The sequence below is a fragment of the Gobio gobio genome, assembly GCF_949357685.1.
Source record: "Gobio gobio genome assembly, chromosome: 13".
NCBI lineage: Eukaryota > Metazoa > Chordata > Actinopteri > Cypriniformes > Gobionidae > Gobio > Gobio gobio.
The window spans coordinates 27328206-27345092 of record NC_137106.1 but is presented as its reverse complement, the minus strand read 5'-3'; the positions used below and the strand labels follow the sequence as shown (position 1 = coordinate 27345092).

General features: G+C 38.8%; 1 protein-coding gene across 4 annotated transcripts in view; it reads right to left on the bottom strand.

Annotated features, from left to right (window-relative positions):
- Window positions 1-4101: 4101 nt before the first annotated feature.
- ttbk1b (tau tubulin kinase 1b) overlaps window positions 4102-16887 on the bottom strand; it is a 36917-nt gene continuing 24131 nt past the window's right edge. For 2 of the 4 annotated variants that reach the window (XM_079833799.1, XM_079833798.1), the window contains 2 exons: window positions 7671-9013; window positions 4200-6727 (listed from right to left, as the gene is read on the bottom strand). In XM_079833799.1, coding sequence (XP_079689925.1) covers window positions 6295-6727; window positions 7671-9013 — 1776 coding nt within the window. In that variant the 3' untranslated portion in view covers window positions 4200-6294. Of the gene's footprint in view, window positions 6728-7670; window positions 9014-16887 lie in introns of all 4 variants that reach the window. The other 2 variants (XR_013817809.1, XR_013817810.1) reach the window with 2 other exon arrangements.

The window sequence follows — 16887 nt, the reverse complement described above, 5'->3', positions numbered from 1 at the left end:
GTGTTTCTCAGAGCCACGTGACTCTGTCTTCTTCCTCCTTATTCTACGAACTTTGTAACATGTGGAACCCCTTTAAACCCACTAAACTATGTTTTTTTTTACCATCACAACCGTCGAGAGGAACGAATCGTCAAAGTGTTGATTATAGCATTATTTTTAGATCTTTTTCCATCACATTAACGGCTGCAGTGATGAGAAGTCTTGTTGATTGCGTGAATGCAGTGATCTCGTCATTGCAACGTTATTTCTCTCACAAAATGCTTTCGCCACAACTAACAGCAAACCCGATTTCGACATGAATACAGTAAGAGCTTTGTTGTGCAGTATAACAGTGTAATTCGTTATTATGGCAGTTTGGACAAGTGTGCAGATAGACTCGCAACGTGTGATTGACAGATCCGAACATTATAAAGAGAGGGTTGTTTGATCGCTTTCTGTAGTTTAATCATTTAAAAAACCTGATTTGTTTCATGCTACTAACAGAAACAATGTGAAGTTGATAGTTTTAGTCACTGGCTTGATTCATTGATGCATTACACTTAGGGCATCAAGACGGCCAGCGGCGGGACTGACAGTAGGCTATTAAACAATTTAGAAAGAAAGTCTGTGTGAAATTGAATGATTAGCTACACATCAGAAATCACTGATCACAGATCAGGCATTAATGAACACTGTTACTCACTGTTTGTGGCGGTGCTATCGAATCCATATTGTAAAAGTCTGTTTGTAAAGCCTGTGCTGACATCGCGACTGATAAACTGAATCAATTTTCTCCAAATTCTCTGGGCGGGCAAAGCAAAGGAAGGGGATGTAACCTTTCCTGTTATGTTGACATACAATTTCAGATTGGCCCGTCTGAGCTTTCATTTTCTCAAAGGCAGAGCAGGACAGCCAGAACTCGTTTTACACCTATAAAAATTTCTAGCCACTTGGGGACCATATACAGGCTAGGGGAACTCATATTAATGTTAAAAAACCTCATAAAATAAAAGTTTCTTTTTCGCCACTATACCATTTTAACAACTGTTTGTGCTTGAACAAGTTGTTCTTTCTAGGATTAAAATTTAAAAAAGGTTAACAGATTCAACTAATTGCTGCCCTTTATCCTTGAACCAGTCTGAGGGACACTAAGATCAGGTGCGATTACATAGTGTTCTCAAAGTTTACTATTCTTGACACTTGGCCTAAAATTACATGATATGGTGCTTGGTCAGTATCTACATATTTGTGAGCAATACACAAAGACACACACATGTCTGGTTCACTATTTTTGGTGATATATAAGCTTTATAAGCTTGTTTCCTCATTGGGACCTCAATTTAAATTACTTTAGATTTTTAGTTTTTATTAAAGTGTTAAACCAGAATGTCAGCACAACTGAAAGGTTTGTTTGAGCTGCGCCCTATACTTGTTACAATCCACGCCGTCCCAGACTCCATTTCCCAGAACCCTGTCTCACACCTGGACTCAATTCCTCATCATCTCTCCGAATCTTTTGTCGGATTCCCTGCACCTGGCATTCATCATTTGTACTCCCTTTTTATTGGACTCACTTCCCTGCACTCCTTGTCTGTTGTTGTTGTTGTTATGCTCAGTTTGTTGTATTTTATTCCTGTCTATATCCTTGAGTTATTAAACCCGCCTTTTGTTTGGAAGTCTAATTCTGCTTCATCCCTGCTGCACACCAACCCGAAACAGAAGAACGGACCAATACTGCAAAGGACTTCCATTCAAGAATTGGTATCTTCCTGGTACCAATCCCTCCCGAGTCCCCTCTGGAACACACTTCAGCGGAGGATCGCCTATGGGGGCTTCGGCAGGACGGTCGCCCGCTGGAGGAGTACGTGGAGGAATTCGCTGAGCTGTCTTGTTTGGTGAACTGGCCAGATGCTCCTTTAAACGCGTGTTTTCTGATGGGCCTGGACGAGGACACCATTTGTTATATTGAACCTGCCTGTTCCTTTTCCCTAGGCGAGTCGATGAATCTGATTCTGTTTTTAAATTGTTCTGATTTTGAAATTGAAGAGGTTCATGAGACTGTGTGTCTTCCTTGTCCGGTCCCCTCAAAACAATACGCGGCCACAGCCAGTTTCCTCCACATATCCCTCCAGTGGGCCTTCCTGTATTGTCCTGCCTGGCCCAACCCACCGAGAAGGACTGCCACAAAGCCTAAATCCCCAAGAAGGATGGCCGTTGCCATGCCGGAGTCCTCGCTTAAGGAGGAGCGGTGGCTAATTGACTTTTGGAGTGAATCCTGTCCTCTACGAGCCCGCTCTAGTCCTCCACGAGCCCGCTCCAGCCTTCCAAGAGTCCACTCCAAGTCTCCACGAGCCTGCTCCAGTCCTCCACGAGCCTGCTCCAGACTTCCAAGAGCCCGCTCCAGCCTTCCACGAGCCCGCTCCAGCTATCCACAAGCCCGCTCCAAGTCTCCACGAGTTGTAATGTTACAATCCACGCCCGTCCCAGACTCCATTTCCCAGAAGCCTCCCTGTCTCACACCTGAACTCATTTCCTCATCATCTCTCCCGCTCTCCCCGGATTCCCTGCACCTGGCATTCATCATTTGCACTCCCTTTTTATTGAGCTCCCTTCCCTGCACTCCTTGTCCGTTCTTGTTATGCTCAGTTTGGTTGGTTTGTCGTATTTTGTTCCTGTCTATATCCTTGAGTTATTAAACCCGTCTTTTGTTTGGAAGTCTGATTCTGCTTCATCCCTTCTGCACACCAACCCGTAACAATAGCTACTGTACGGCCGACTATTGGCCTAAAATTAGATATGCTGCTTGGTCAGTATCTACATATTTGTGAGCAATACACACAGACACACACGTGTCTGGTTCACTATCTTTGTGGGGACTCTCCAAAAAATTTATAGTTTTTATACTGTAAAAAACTGTATATTCTATCCCCATACACTAACCCTATCCCTAAACCTCTCTGCATTTTTAGATTTTCAAAAACTCATTCTCTATGATTTATAAGCTCAAACTAGGTCCCCACGGTGACACAAGTCCTCCTTAAGTCAGTGTGCATTCAGGTTGAAGTCCTGCACCGGGATAGAAAACCATGCAAATAAGTAGGCCTACTTACCAAAAGCAACAGTAAAGGCAATTATAATGTTACAAAAGATTTCAAATAAATGCTGTTGTTTTGAACTCCCTCTTCATCTGAGAATCTTAAAAAAATTTATAAATAAAATGTTCTTGAGCTCAAAATCAGCATATTAGAAGGATTTCTGAAGGATCATGTGACCAGTGTTAGGGGTAAAGCATTAACTTGAGGTAACGCACTTACGCAAGTAACATGAATCACTTAATCAGATGACTTATTTTCAAGTTACTAGTAAAGTTGTGCATTACTTTTAAATGTACTAAATATCTAGTTAATATAGTTACTTTTTCAAGTTACTTTGTTTTCCCATTTATTGACAGCTCTCCAGTCACAATGTTGAGAGAAATCAGGAGTACGGGGAGGCATTGTGTGTAACATGATGGTTATTGTAGTTCTGCACTAAATGTGAGCATTCCTTTACTAATCTCCCTTACACACAAAAAAAGATTCAGTATTCCTCAAAATCAATAAAGTCAGTGAAATGCAAAATCAGAATATAATGCAATCCTCCAATATTTAAATATGTTCAAAACAAATATTGCATTTAATCTAATTTATTGACCAATGTACTTTCTGATAACCTTCGATAATTCAGTTAAACCATAAGCAAAAATGACTTTAGATTAGAGTGTTGAACCAGAATGTCAGCACAGCTGAAATATTTGTTTGAGCTGCACCCTCTACTGTACGGTCGTGAATTTGCATTTCCTTCAGCCTGAGGCTTATTATTATTTCACTTTTGGTGTGAAAGGGCCTTAACATTTTCCCAAAAATATAATTTTCTTGTTGCGCAAATATAACGTAAGGCATTACTTTTCTTTAAAACTTAAGTAACGCATTTAGTTACTTTATAAGGGGGTAACGCAATAATGTAATACATTACTTTTCAAAGTAAGTTTCCCAAACACTGCATGTGACACTGAAGACTGGAATAATGGCTGCTGGAAATTCAGCTTTAATAAATAAAAATATATTCAAATTGAAAACATTTCACAATATTACTGTTTTTATTGTATTTTGTAACAAATGCAGCCTTGGTGAGCATAAAAATCTTACCAAGCCCAAACGTTTGAACCTTATTACTGCCTGCATTGCATTCCCACCATTATTAATGACCTTTAGAGTCGCATGGGTAACAGAAACATTTTGAACTTGAACCAGTAATCCCTAAACTAGTCTGAAGTACACTAAAATCAGATGATGTGATTACATATTGTTTTAGCTTCTCTGTTATTGCTCCTTTTTTATGCAATTCACTCTCACTTTCACAACAGCCAGGATTCCCTATGCAGAACATCCACTATTCTTTTCTGGAAAAAAAGATACAAAACCATCAACCGAAACAGTGACGGAACTTGCGTTTATTGAATGGCATCATTGATAATTTGTAATAATTTTGAATTGTATAACTCAGAAAGGTTGCTCCTTAGTATAAGTTAGTCAATCATGATTCATGAAACACATTCATGCAAATTCTCTCAAAGCGACACACTGAGGAGAGATGACCAACCATGAGGAGATGTCTTTCCTCATATCAGAGGGAGTCCTTCTAAGTTCTCTGCAGATGGAACATTCTGGAACATAAAGCAGAAAGTATTTTCCTTTTATTTTTTCCAAACAACAGCATGCAATGGTTTTGCAGTGGGCATGGCTCAAATGAAGCACTCCTTTTAAGTTAACTCACAAATAACACTGGATAGTGTGCACTAAGGACATTTTTCTCTTCCGTTGATTTGACAATCTTCATGGATATTCGGGTTTTATTCCAAGCACAGCACGGGGAAAAACACCAATGACTAGAGCAGGCATAAAGAAAAACTCTTATAGCACCATAGTCATTTAAACTCCACGTTCCGATTACTGGCCTTTGAAAACATGCTGTGGACACTCAGGAGTAGCAGTACTGCATAAAAATAACATCCTAGAGTACATTTACAAACTCCAGACATGCTGCTTTAACACACATTATGGGTTCCTGCGTCTGATTTTTGAGAAGCTTTGATGTTCTCTTTGACCTTCATTCAGCTTCCTCCAGTGTTCTTTGAACTCTAAAAGTTGCATACAGATCGGAATGGTGCATTTTCAGTCTGAGACTGAGAAAAATGCAACTAAGTTAGTCCTATTTCCATCCATTAATCTTTTGTTTTTTGGAACAAAAATATAAATTTGCTTTTCAAAAGTACTGCTTACATTATCTACAGTTTTGCAAAAATCAATAAACAGAAGAGGATGAGCATTCCCAAATGCATACAGCTGGTCCGGGATCCGGTTATAAATACATTTTAGCAGACGAGTGTCGTGGATGGATTGACCCGATCACAGAGAGAAACTCAGACACTGGGCGGGGCCAAGATGATTATATGATTGACATCAAACTGTAGCAGCAACGTTAGTCATCTCTTAGATTTGTGTTGAGATTAAATTTCGGTATTAATACCAGATTTATGTAACATATGACGTTTTGTCTACACAGAACCACCAAGTTTAGTTGAATATGACTAATATTATTATGTTTGAGATAAATACAAATTTTAGCACACAGTAATTGACTGCAGAAGTTGATATAAAAGGCTGTCCCAAACACCAACTAGTTGAGTAATCAGTACATTTGAGACTTTTGATACATTTTAGGATTTTGTAAATTTAAATAAAGCTATCTTTTTCCCAGATTCTGATATTTGTGACGTTAGTCAAACCAGTTTGAGAAGTGACATTCAATTAAAATAAATGGCATAATGCATTTAAAAGCGTTAAAGCTGCAGTGTAAAACCCCATTCCAACTTGTACAATGTGATGATTGGTTGTACTATTGAACATGATAGTGGGATTGGTGCCATTGACAGAAGGATAGAGCCAGTGGAAGCTTTGTTGTGATGGCAGCAATTATTTCCTTTGCAGGTTTAAGGCATATGAGGTGTGTTCATCTGTCCAACACACTTCATTAATGACAACTCGCCCGCACACAGTTTTGTACTCTCACTGTGTGTATCAATGTCCGAGGTTCTCCTCATCAGAGGTATTTAAGTAGCTGCTGCAGTCACTTGGCTGAATAACGAACATGTCCATCCATATAGTTTGGTTGAGTCTGTTGTGTGTCATGAGAGGTACAGTCCAACACTGATGATTGTGATGATGCTGAGGATGAAGATCATCTGGAGGAATGTATTCCTTCGATGCATTGTAATTATCTTGTTGTAGTCTTTGACTCCGGTGGATCTTTTTTCGCTTTTTGCGATGAGGTTTTGCTCTTTTTGGGGGTGGAGTCCTGAGGTTTGGATTTGGACTGCGACGGGCAAGGAGGTTTGGGCTGCTGGGGCTGTCGTTGCGTTTCGTTGGCTACAGGCTGTCGGCGAATCCGCTGAGGCGAGGGGCTGTCAGTGCGAGAGGTGGCGTGGCTCCGAGGGGAGGTGCTAATGCTTCGGGTGGCATTAAGAGTTAAGGTACGAGTAATGGTACGTGTGACGGTCCGACCTCCCTGTGAGTGGGAGGGGCCTGAAGATGGAGGACGGGGTGGAAGTGTTTTAGATGGGCGGAGCTGAGGTTTAGGCGGCTGCTGATGGATATTTGTGTGCAGGCTTGCAGACTTTTGAATCCTGGGATTGACAGAACTGTTGGTTCTGTTGGAGAGAGGAAATAATGAGTCATATCACTCAGAGGTATTATAGGATAGTCTGTATAATTTTCCTTAGATAGTTTGTCAGTAAAAGTGCCAAGCTAAATATGAGGTTTAGTATTCACAATTTTACATTACACATTATGAGAAAGAAATGTCAAGAAAGAAAGTAGATCTTATAAATGGACATCCAAATGTGATGATGCCCTTGTATATTTGTATATACAGTATGTATTTTTTACACTATATATGTGTGTTTGTGTGAAACACAATTATCCTGAAAATATTTACTTTCTGTCTGTTATAACCAACAATTTGAGAGTGCTGTTAAACCTGGATAGAGTCATAAAACTATAGCTAATACTTATTTTGTATATATATATATATATATATATATATATATATATATATATATATATATATATATATATATATATATATATATATATATATATATATATAATCATCATTCATTCAATTTTGGTTTTCATTCATTTTTTAGAGATAAAAGGAATCGTATATTGACAAAAAAATGGTCCAGCTTAAAAAATAAAATAAAATGTTTAACATTTGTTAAAATGAAAATTTGTTTAACATAAGCAATAAAAACAACATACATACTGTATGTTACATATATATTTATTTAATTTATAAAATATTTATTTTTGCCATTTTTTTGCCTTTATTATATAGTATAGTGGACCACGCGATGGGATTCAAACTGCACTGCCCAGAAGTCTATCAGCTCTGGCAGGCACATTTTATATTTGACCGATATATAAATACATAAATCACAAACACATATCCATAGGCCTTTAGATGGAAAGGTTTTTATAAGATCATAAGAAACGTAAATTCAGTCAAATTCAATGTGTTCAAACAAACATTTAACTGGTAGTGTACAATCAAATGAATGATTTCTAAAGCTGCAATTCTGTTCCACCAACCTGTATTGAATGAAAGACACAGATCTCTGGGTTTGAGGGAGGGTCGTGGCCCCCAGTTGGTCAGAAGACCCCCTTATGGGTGTAACTGGCCTAGGGATTCTGCTCCTAATTCTCCCATCTGCTCCTTTCTCTCCTCTTGCAGAGTCGTCTGATTGGTGGGTTTCATCCTCAGATGCAGTGGTTGAGAGTGTTGGGGAGTGCGAGGAGGCGGAGCGAGATCGAATCAGGTGTGTTTGTTTACGCTCCAGAACCATGCGGGCCAGCTGTTGTTGTCTGCTTTTGCGAGTTCGCTGCAACTGCTCCTGACTCGTCTGCGATGACTTGTCTGAGCATGTTTCCTCCTCTGACATAAGCACAGGAATACGGCTCCGTCTCTGTGGGAGGGGCTTTCTATTGGGGGACTCCACCTCTGGTGGAGACATGTCCTTCTCATCTTCCACCTCTGCATCTCTATTTTGTTCAGGGGTCAGAGATGGACACTCTTCCTCCTCCTTTTCCCTTTGCAGGTCTACTTCCGGCACGATACCATCTGGGCCGACTTCCATTTTGGTTTCTCTGGAAACTTCATCATCAATAGCTGTTGTCTCTGGCTGGTGAGGCGACTCAGCTAAAAACACAGTCTCTGCTTCCTCTCTGCCACTTTTATTAACTTTATCTTTAGCCTGTCTGCCATTCTCAGCTTCGCTTTCTTCTTTTTTCCTCTCATCCCCTTCCCTTTCTATTGTAATCTTCTCCCTAATGCTGTCCTTTTGCTCTCGTTCACTGACCCATTCTCTCTCCTCTTTCTCTCCAACAGTCTCCTCACGCTCATTAGATATCAGCTCATCCAGTCCAGGTGCCCGGTGTCTGGCTGTCATCACATTAAGATGTGACGTCTCAGCAATGTGGATGAAAGTGCGTTCCACCTTGGTGAACGGTGGCGAGCAAGAACCGCTGGTGATTACAGCTGCAGATGTCATGACGATAGGCCTGGGCTCTGACTTAATAAGAGAGGAGAGAGTCCCGGGTTCGGATTCATCCGGGACGGGCCGCTCTCCCTGTGGTGTCAACGCGGCAAGTGTTCCCTGCCCGTCTCCAGGAGATACTTGCCCATTACCAGCAGACACAAGCACCAGCGTGCGTGAGCCCTCTTCTTGGTCGTGATCCCGGTGGGCGGGGGCGAGTAGGGTAGACGCAGCACCCTCTGGACTTCCCTCACTACTGCGAGGGCTTCCATCACTGCCAGAACCTCCGATCTTTGCACCCTCCTCTCTGAGATCATCAAACATCAACACACCGGACACAAAGTCGACTCGCTTCATACGTGTGTGAGAGGAAGATGGTGAAGGTTCAGCCTCAGCGATCTCATGTAGCAATGCAAGAAAAAGATAAAAGAAATTAGTGAAGTAATGATAAAAGAGCTGGAGAAGTTCTGATAAAGTTGTGGTTAGGTTTTCAGTAAACTTTTACATACAGTTTTGACAAATGGCGAAATGAACTAAAATGTACTAAAATGTTCATTCTAATATGCTGATATGGTGCTCAAGAAACATATATATACTGAATACTGAATATTAAAATAAATACACACACATATTAAAAAAAATACACACACACACACACACACACACACAATACAATTAAAAAGACAATTTGATGACTGCACAATAAGAATTTTTCGGACCACATTGTAAGAGAAGAGACCACTGTTTAGTAATTTTTCAGATTATTTACTTGTGATTTGGTTGTATACAAGCTTTGCAGGATTGTCTTTTTAGAATGTCATACATGGTTAAAAAGGCACAAAAGTCCATTTTACAGTGTAATATATATTTTTTTTTAAATGATTTAGCCCATTTGTGATTTCAAGTGTAGACTCAAAGACAGTGCTCAGTCAAAAGTATGTACAGCGATGGACACACACACACAGAGTGAATGAGACAGAGGAATGTGTTAGTACAGCAGCATGTTCAGCTATCTGTCCAAAGACGTACAATTTTACTATAAAATACATGCTTGTACATATTACAGGTCTACCATACAGTCCCTATAGTGTTTATTGCACTAGCTATTTTGTGAAAGACTCTTGCAGTTGAAGTTTGACCCTGATTCACACATGTAACGCTTCTACGGGCAGGTCTGGGGTAAGCTGATGATGAGTAACATTTATCAGCAATAAAAAGTCTAGCGTATGATATAAATTTTGACTCAGAAAATTCCTTAAATTGATTCATAACAATACTGATCTGTGATAAGCCATCGACATGGTTTTACACTTTTCTCAATTCGTTATTAAATAGATAAAAGAATACATTTCAACGTTTTTCTATACAAATAGACATTGCTAAACGCTGATGTACACTGCTCAGAGCTCAAGGTTTGTCTCTTGGGAGTTCTGACAAGCTCAAAGATTGACCCAGTTAGAGACAGAGAATGTGAGAGGTTATGAATGATGAATGGCATGGAGCAGGAATGCAATGAAATGCTGTTTGGCTTGAGTGAACAATGAATTTAGCATAAAACATGGTAATACGTGTAACACCACTAAGATTTAGAAGTAATGGACAACGTTATTTACAGTCTCTCATTAAAGCAGAGAAGAAATTTGTGAAACTTCCTAACCTTCCCTCAAATTATCTGAACATTTTATCTCACATTGTGAAAACTGGTACTCTTTAAATCTTTACCAGTGTGAAAACACCACATTTTCTGGGCAATTACTTTCTTCATAAGAAATATACAGAATTTAAATATACCTTTAAAAAGATATCGTCTTGTCAAGATTAAATCTGATAAAATGTGTTTAAACACTGCCTTTCAAAAGTTTGGGGTCATTTAGGGATTTAAAAATAATAATAATTATACAGAATTATACTTTTATTCAGAATAGATGCATTAAATTGATCAAAAGTGACAGTAAAGACATTTATAATGTTACAAAATATTTCTATTTTAAATAAATGCTGTTCTTTTGAACTTTCTATTCATCAAAAATTCCTTTAAAAAATGCATCACGGTTTCCATAAAAATATTAAGCAGCAACTGGTTTCAACATCAATACTAATAATATTAATACATCAATACTAGTTTTCTGAAGGATCATGTGACAATGAAGACTAGAGTAAGGACTACTGAAAATTCAGCTTTACTATCACAGAAATAAATAAAATTGTACAATATTAAAATAGAAAACAGTCATTTTAAACTTTGATAATATTTCACAAATTACTGTTTGTACTGTATTTTTGATTAAATAAATGCAGCCATGGTGAGACTTCTTTCCAAAAACATTAAAAAAACATCACGACCCCAAACTTTTGAACGGTAGCGTATGTGATATGCCCTCTGCAATTAACAATCTTTGGGATGCAGAAATCCAGTTTCCTGCATAACATATAAAAACCCAGTTCATTTACAGCTGAGCTTTTATGTACACATGTACAGTCATTCAGTCTGTGCTCATCTTCTCCGTTAGGAAGACATTTGGATCAGCTGTCTCACATAATTCAGACTACAAACTCTTCTGAAAACACACATTACAGTACATTGGTGATTCCAGATAAACAGTGGTTGGTGTAAATTGCATTAAAACACCCAAAGCAAAGCAGCACAGATACCAGGACCCAACTGCTATGAACACTGAGTTCCAACCCAATATTATATCTAAATAATGAATTTTTTTTTTGTTGCAGTTGGCCCAGCGAGGCAAATTATAGTTTAAGAAGAAAATCTTCTTTTACAAGTTCACATATGCATTGAAATCCAGCATTGAGTAATATAGCATTTCTACAGCATGAATTTCAAGTGAAACTTGAATACACTGACAAAAACTCAATCTTTTGAGTTCCTTCCAACAGATATATGTAGGCATGTATCCCTCAACTGAACTGAAGCTGGAGGACTTTACAATATAGATAAAGTGATGGTTTAAAAAAAAATTGTTAATGCTACTTTATTTTTCATAGTAAGTAACACTGTGTCATAACCAGGCACAACCAACATGTCTGTCTGTGAAAATCTGACACAATCAGCCGATCGCAGCCAGTGTTTTATTGTTAACTAAAATTAAAACTTAAAAAATGTTACCACTAACTGAATTTTTTTTGAAGAACTAAAATGGATATAAAAAAATAAAGCTAAATAAAAATGACAAATCATACCAAAATTACTAAAACTTCTGTCACATTTAATGTCCAAAGATGATGAAGATGTTTAAGAGTTTAAAAATAGTAAGAAGGTTTATTAACAAAAGCGAACAACTTGAGACAGCTTGCATAGCAGACACCAACAATACCGGACCAAGACAAAAAGGAAATGAGAAACTTAAATACTCAATGGCTGAATCCGAAATCGCCCCCTAAACCCTCATTCACTATTCCCTACGTTAGTCCACTAATATAGTTCACTTGAAGGAGTGAAGGAAAACAATTGCTTGAATTCGGACAGCCGTTGTGTGTACATCGGCTGTACACTCGTTATTGCGGTGCTATGTGGGATTGAAGGAGTGCACTCAATAACGTCCACTATGGTTTCAGACACCACTACAAATGGCTGCCCCCTCAAATAATGCCCTAATTGAGGGTATGGGGCGATTTTGGATTCAGCCAATGACATGGACTCAATAATGATCAGCTGTGATAATTAAATGAATATCCATGGTAACAGATGACTGGCGGGATAACTATAACAAAGGAAACAGGAAACAGACAATAAACAAACTAAAAGTCCATGAAAGTGAAACTAAAAATTGTGACAAATTCTAAATATTAATCAATCCTATAATAGTATGCAAATATGTATGTATGTAAATAACTTAAAACTTGTCAGTTTATTGCATCACGCCTGATTACAACACAATGTGCGATCTAATTTCTATGACACTGATACTGCGCTTCTGCATTCAAAAGCTTATTTATGTGACTATTATGACTTTAAACATAAACACTAATGTAGCATGTCAAGTCTAGGGCCAGGAACAAAAGTGGCAACATTCATTTGCTGAATGATAAATTATAGTCAAGTTCAAATATCTGTATATGTGCATCAAACCACTAATGCATGTGTGACAAAACCAAAGAAAGAGGCTCAGTCTTCCTTTTATGCTTCTATTGCCTTGAGCTCTATTGCACTTTGATATATAATAATATATCTCTATTCCAGAACTTTATTAATTTCTCAACTCACAAACTATTAGTCAAATGTCTTGACATAGAGGATGTTGTGTTTATGTCTTTCTTGCCCTCAGATAAGCACTGCTTAAGTTCACATAGAACCTAATATTTCTCTATCTGAAAGCAATATGCATGTTGCAATATGCAATACTGACATAAAATAATTATGGCAGACAAAATAACTTTTCATAGCTAATATGGAAGACAAATGTGATATCAGAATTAATCTACATGACCAAAAGTATGTAAACACACACCAAACCCACATTAATTTAAGCATATTTTAAATGAATTTTTATATATTTTTATTAAAAAATTAACCATGGCCATTCAAAACTGTTTGGGAGGAGGTTGTACGGCTGTATACTTGATTTTATCCTGGGTTGCATTTAACTCCACTTTAGACATACACTAGCAAACTTCCCTAAGCATTTCCCCTCGGGGGAATCCCTGCCACCATTTTGAAGACTCTCATCCCCTTGGTATGGTAGATTTTTAAAGAAAATCTAAATGGAGGACAGGAAGAAGACTATGAAAAAATTGGTATCTATGTTCTGATCATGATCTATTAATATCAATAAGCAAGCTGCACTGAATCTAAGGAGACAAGTCTCTTGATTTTTGATCAAACTGTTCATAAGTTATAACCAAAAAAATTGTTTTCATATCTCATGACCACTAGGTGGAACTGTACTGAAACTGTGTAGGTACCCACAGGTCATGGTTGTCATAACACACACCAGTTTGGTCAGAATACTCTATAAACGGTTGCAGAGATATAGCCTCATGCCCATTTGGCATGCTCTTTAGCGAATTTGTTTGTGCGTTATTGGAGAACGGTTAGATCAATCAACTTGAATTCCATGTATTTGTTGGCATGGTCTGAAGATGATCTGATTAAATTTTCATGGAAATCCGAACGGTCTAGGAGGAGTTCGAAAAGGTCAGATAGGAAAAAAAGACGGATAGGAAGTTCGGCTGACTATGGCAAAATTGGAATCTATGTTATGAGAAATCTATTAAGATCAGTTTCATTACAATAGGCAAAATTAATTGCTATTAGCATTTTTTTAATTGAATTTCATGAATTTCATGATTGTTTTTGACCACAAGGTGGCGCAGTCTCAAAACTCTTTGAGTACTTTCAGGGCTAGTGCTGATGACACATACCGATTCATAACGATACATCAAAATGTTGACACCCAAAATGGCCAACATGGGAAAATTAGATATCGTTCGACTCGACATTCCGCCCAGAATCTAAAGAGACCAGTCTCATGTTTTTTGTCAAACTGGTCAGGAGTTGTTAGCAAAGATATTAATTTTTAATTTCTCCTGACCACTAGGTGGCACACTGGCAAAACACTGCACGTACCCTCAAGTTATGCTTGTGATTACACATACCAAGTTTGGCCGAATACGCTAAAGCATTGCGGAGATACAGATTTCAAGGCCTTATGGTTCAAAAGTAATTAGCATAAACGTAAGTGCAAGTTTGGACAGTTAGTGGCGCTAGAGAGATTGCGTTAGAGACTCTAACATTGCTGTGGTTAATGTTCAGACTGTCCTCTATCTGTGTGCAAATTTCATAACTTTTTACCTTATGGTTCTATGGGCTGCCATAGCCATAGAGGAGGAGGAGGAAGAGAAAGAGGAAGAAGAAGAAGAAGAAGAAGAAGAAGAAGAAGAAGAAGAAGAAGAAGAAGAAGAAGAAGAAGAAGAAGAAGAAGACAACTGACTGATACAATAGGTGTCTACGCACCTTCGGTGCTTGGCCCCTTATAAAAACACATTGCAAGTGTTCCACCAGTAGTGGGTACTCGTGCAACGCAAGCAATATCGTACATCTGAGTGAACTAGATGGGGGAAAGTTAGTGAGGGAAGGGCATACAAAAGTGGACTTACAGCCTTGTTAGTAAAGGATGTAGCTCAAACAGCCAAATTCATTAAATAGAAATGTGTGTCCACATACTTTTATCCATGCAGAGGATTTAATTCAGGCCATTTACTCACACATTGAACGTGCACACACGACTCTTTCTCACTGTCTTTCTTTACTCGTTTTCTCTACACTATGCTTGAAATGCCAGAGGATCCAAGCAACTGGTTTATTTTATAGGTCCAAACCCTTTGAACCTTGCACATGCTGTATATGATTAATGTTACACTTTCTCTCGGCTACGAAAGACGGCAATAAGAATCTATATAAAGAGTTCCATCAGTTCACATTCTGTCATGCTTGCTTAAGAAAGCCATTCATCCCGCCTGGAGGTGCATGTTGTGGCATTTGACAGGTTCTATGTGTGCTGAGATCATAGTGATGCAAATAGACTGTGCAAAAATAGCTTAGCAAGCACTCCCTGTCCTTCTAGTGTCCTGTACGAAACACACAGCAGGTGAACGCACCCTTTTTAAGTACCTGCTTTTGGCCGATATTCAACCCTGAAAACACAATCACGCTATCCAGCCTGCATCACATCTGTCCTCTTACACAGAACATGATGATGTTATGACAATCTAAGAGGCCAAAAAAAAAAAAAAGATATTCTCGTCACTTTAGTCAATGTGCCTGTCCCACCAGACACCAGCAGCTCTGCAAGAAACATCCTCCACGGAGGTAAAATGTGTTTTTTGCTTTTCTTTTTGTACAAAATATTTAGTGTACAGTGTCTCTATGAGTGAATACATCTTACAGTATTGTACAGAATTGCTTTCTTTTGGAGAATACAATATAGTTTCTCTTTCTCCAACTGTCCCAAGTACTTAAAGGCCAAATTCACCCAAAAATGACAATTATGTCATGTCATTTTAAACCTGTACGACTTTCTTTCTTCTGTGGAACTTAAAAGAAGATATTTTGAACAACTGTTTTTGTCCATGCAATGAAAGAACTGACTTCTGGACATTTTTCTAAATATCTACTTTTGAGTTTCACAAAATTCATAGGGGTTGGAACAACATGAGGGTAAGTACATTATAACATAATTGTAATTTTAGGGTAAACTATCCTTTTAATTTCAAATATCCAATAACACATTTCAGTGTAGCTAGAGAGCGTCTAATTTCTTGCTCTCTCACACACACACACACTCTCTCACACACACACACACAATCTCACAATCACAGACCAAGTTTATTGCCCAAGCCTCCGTACTGATTCTTTTTTCATCTATGGGCACAAAAGTGGGCATCGTGCTCCTCTTCTATTAAAACGGCACCACACAAGTGCAGTTGTGTACATTGATAGTGGGGAAATCATGTCTTGTTCATAAGTTTGGCCAGCATTTGCTGAATGTGTAAGCGTGGTAGGTTTAGTACAGAATGCCGGGCTCTGGGGTTGCCTGGCAACAGGGGCATGTGTCTGCGATGGGCGTGACGGTGGGCGGGGCTGCTTTCAGCTGAGCGGCTGCGCTGAATGGCCGCCGCCCCGAGGGCGGGGTCGTGGGGGAAGTGCTCCGTGTCCACGGTAGAGGAGGAAAACACGTACGACGCCAGTCTTCTCAAATGGGCGGGCCTCGGGAATGAGTGATGTGGGTGTGGCCTGTCCTCCTCCAACTGAAAAAGACCAATAAGAGTGGAGGAAAAGAGGAATCAGGCTGAGGAAAAACTAAAACGCGAAGTATTGAAAAAAAGCGTCTTTTTTGTTTTTTTTGTGTGTGATGTGTGATGAACACAAAAACACACCAATAAAAAACAAGAGATATATACGATACATTATATCAAATGGGTGGTACAAACACATAGATGTGCTGTAACTCATTCAGAGGACAAGACCAGCCCACATTTGTCTGAACGCTAAAGACAGGCTTGATTAAGCTTACGGGTGTGAGTGAATGTATGCTCTACATGTTGTGAAGGAGCCAACGTGTGCACACAGACCCCCTGGACCACCAAGGTGAACGTGATTTCACCAAATACAACATGTTCCTGTATCAACATCTTTGTTGATCCTGGAACAACATTCTAATCAACCAATCATATTTTTTGGGGCAAGCTTACAGTTTATGTTGAGTTTAGGCTTACAACCAGGGTTAGGTGCTTCTACATCAGTGTTATTCACCTATCAT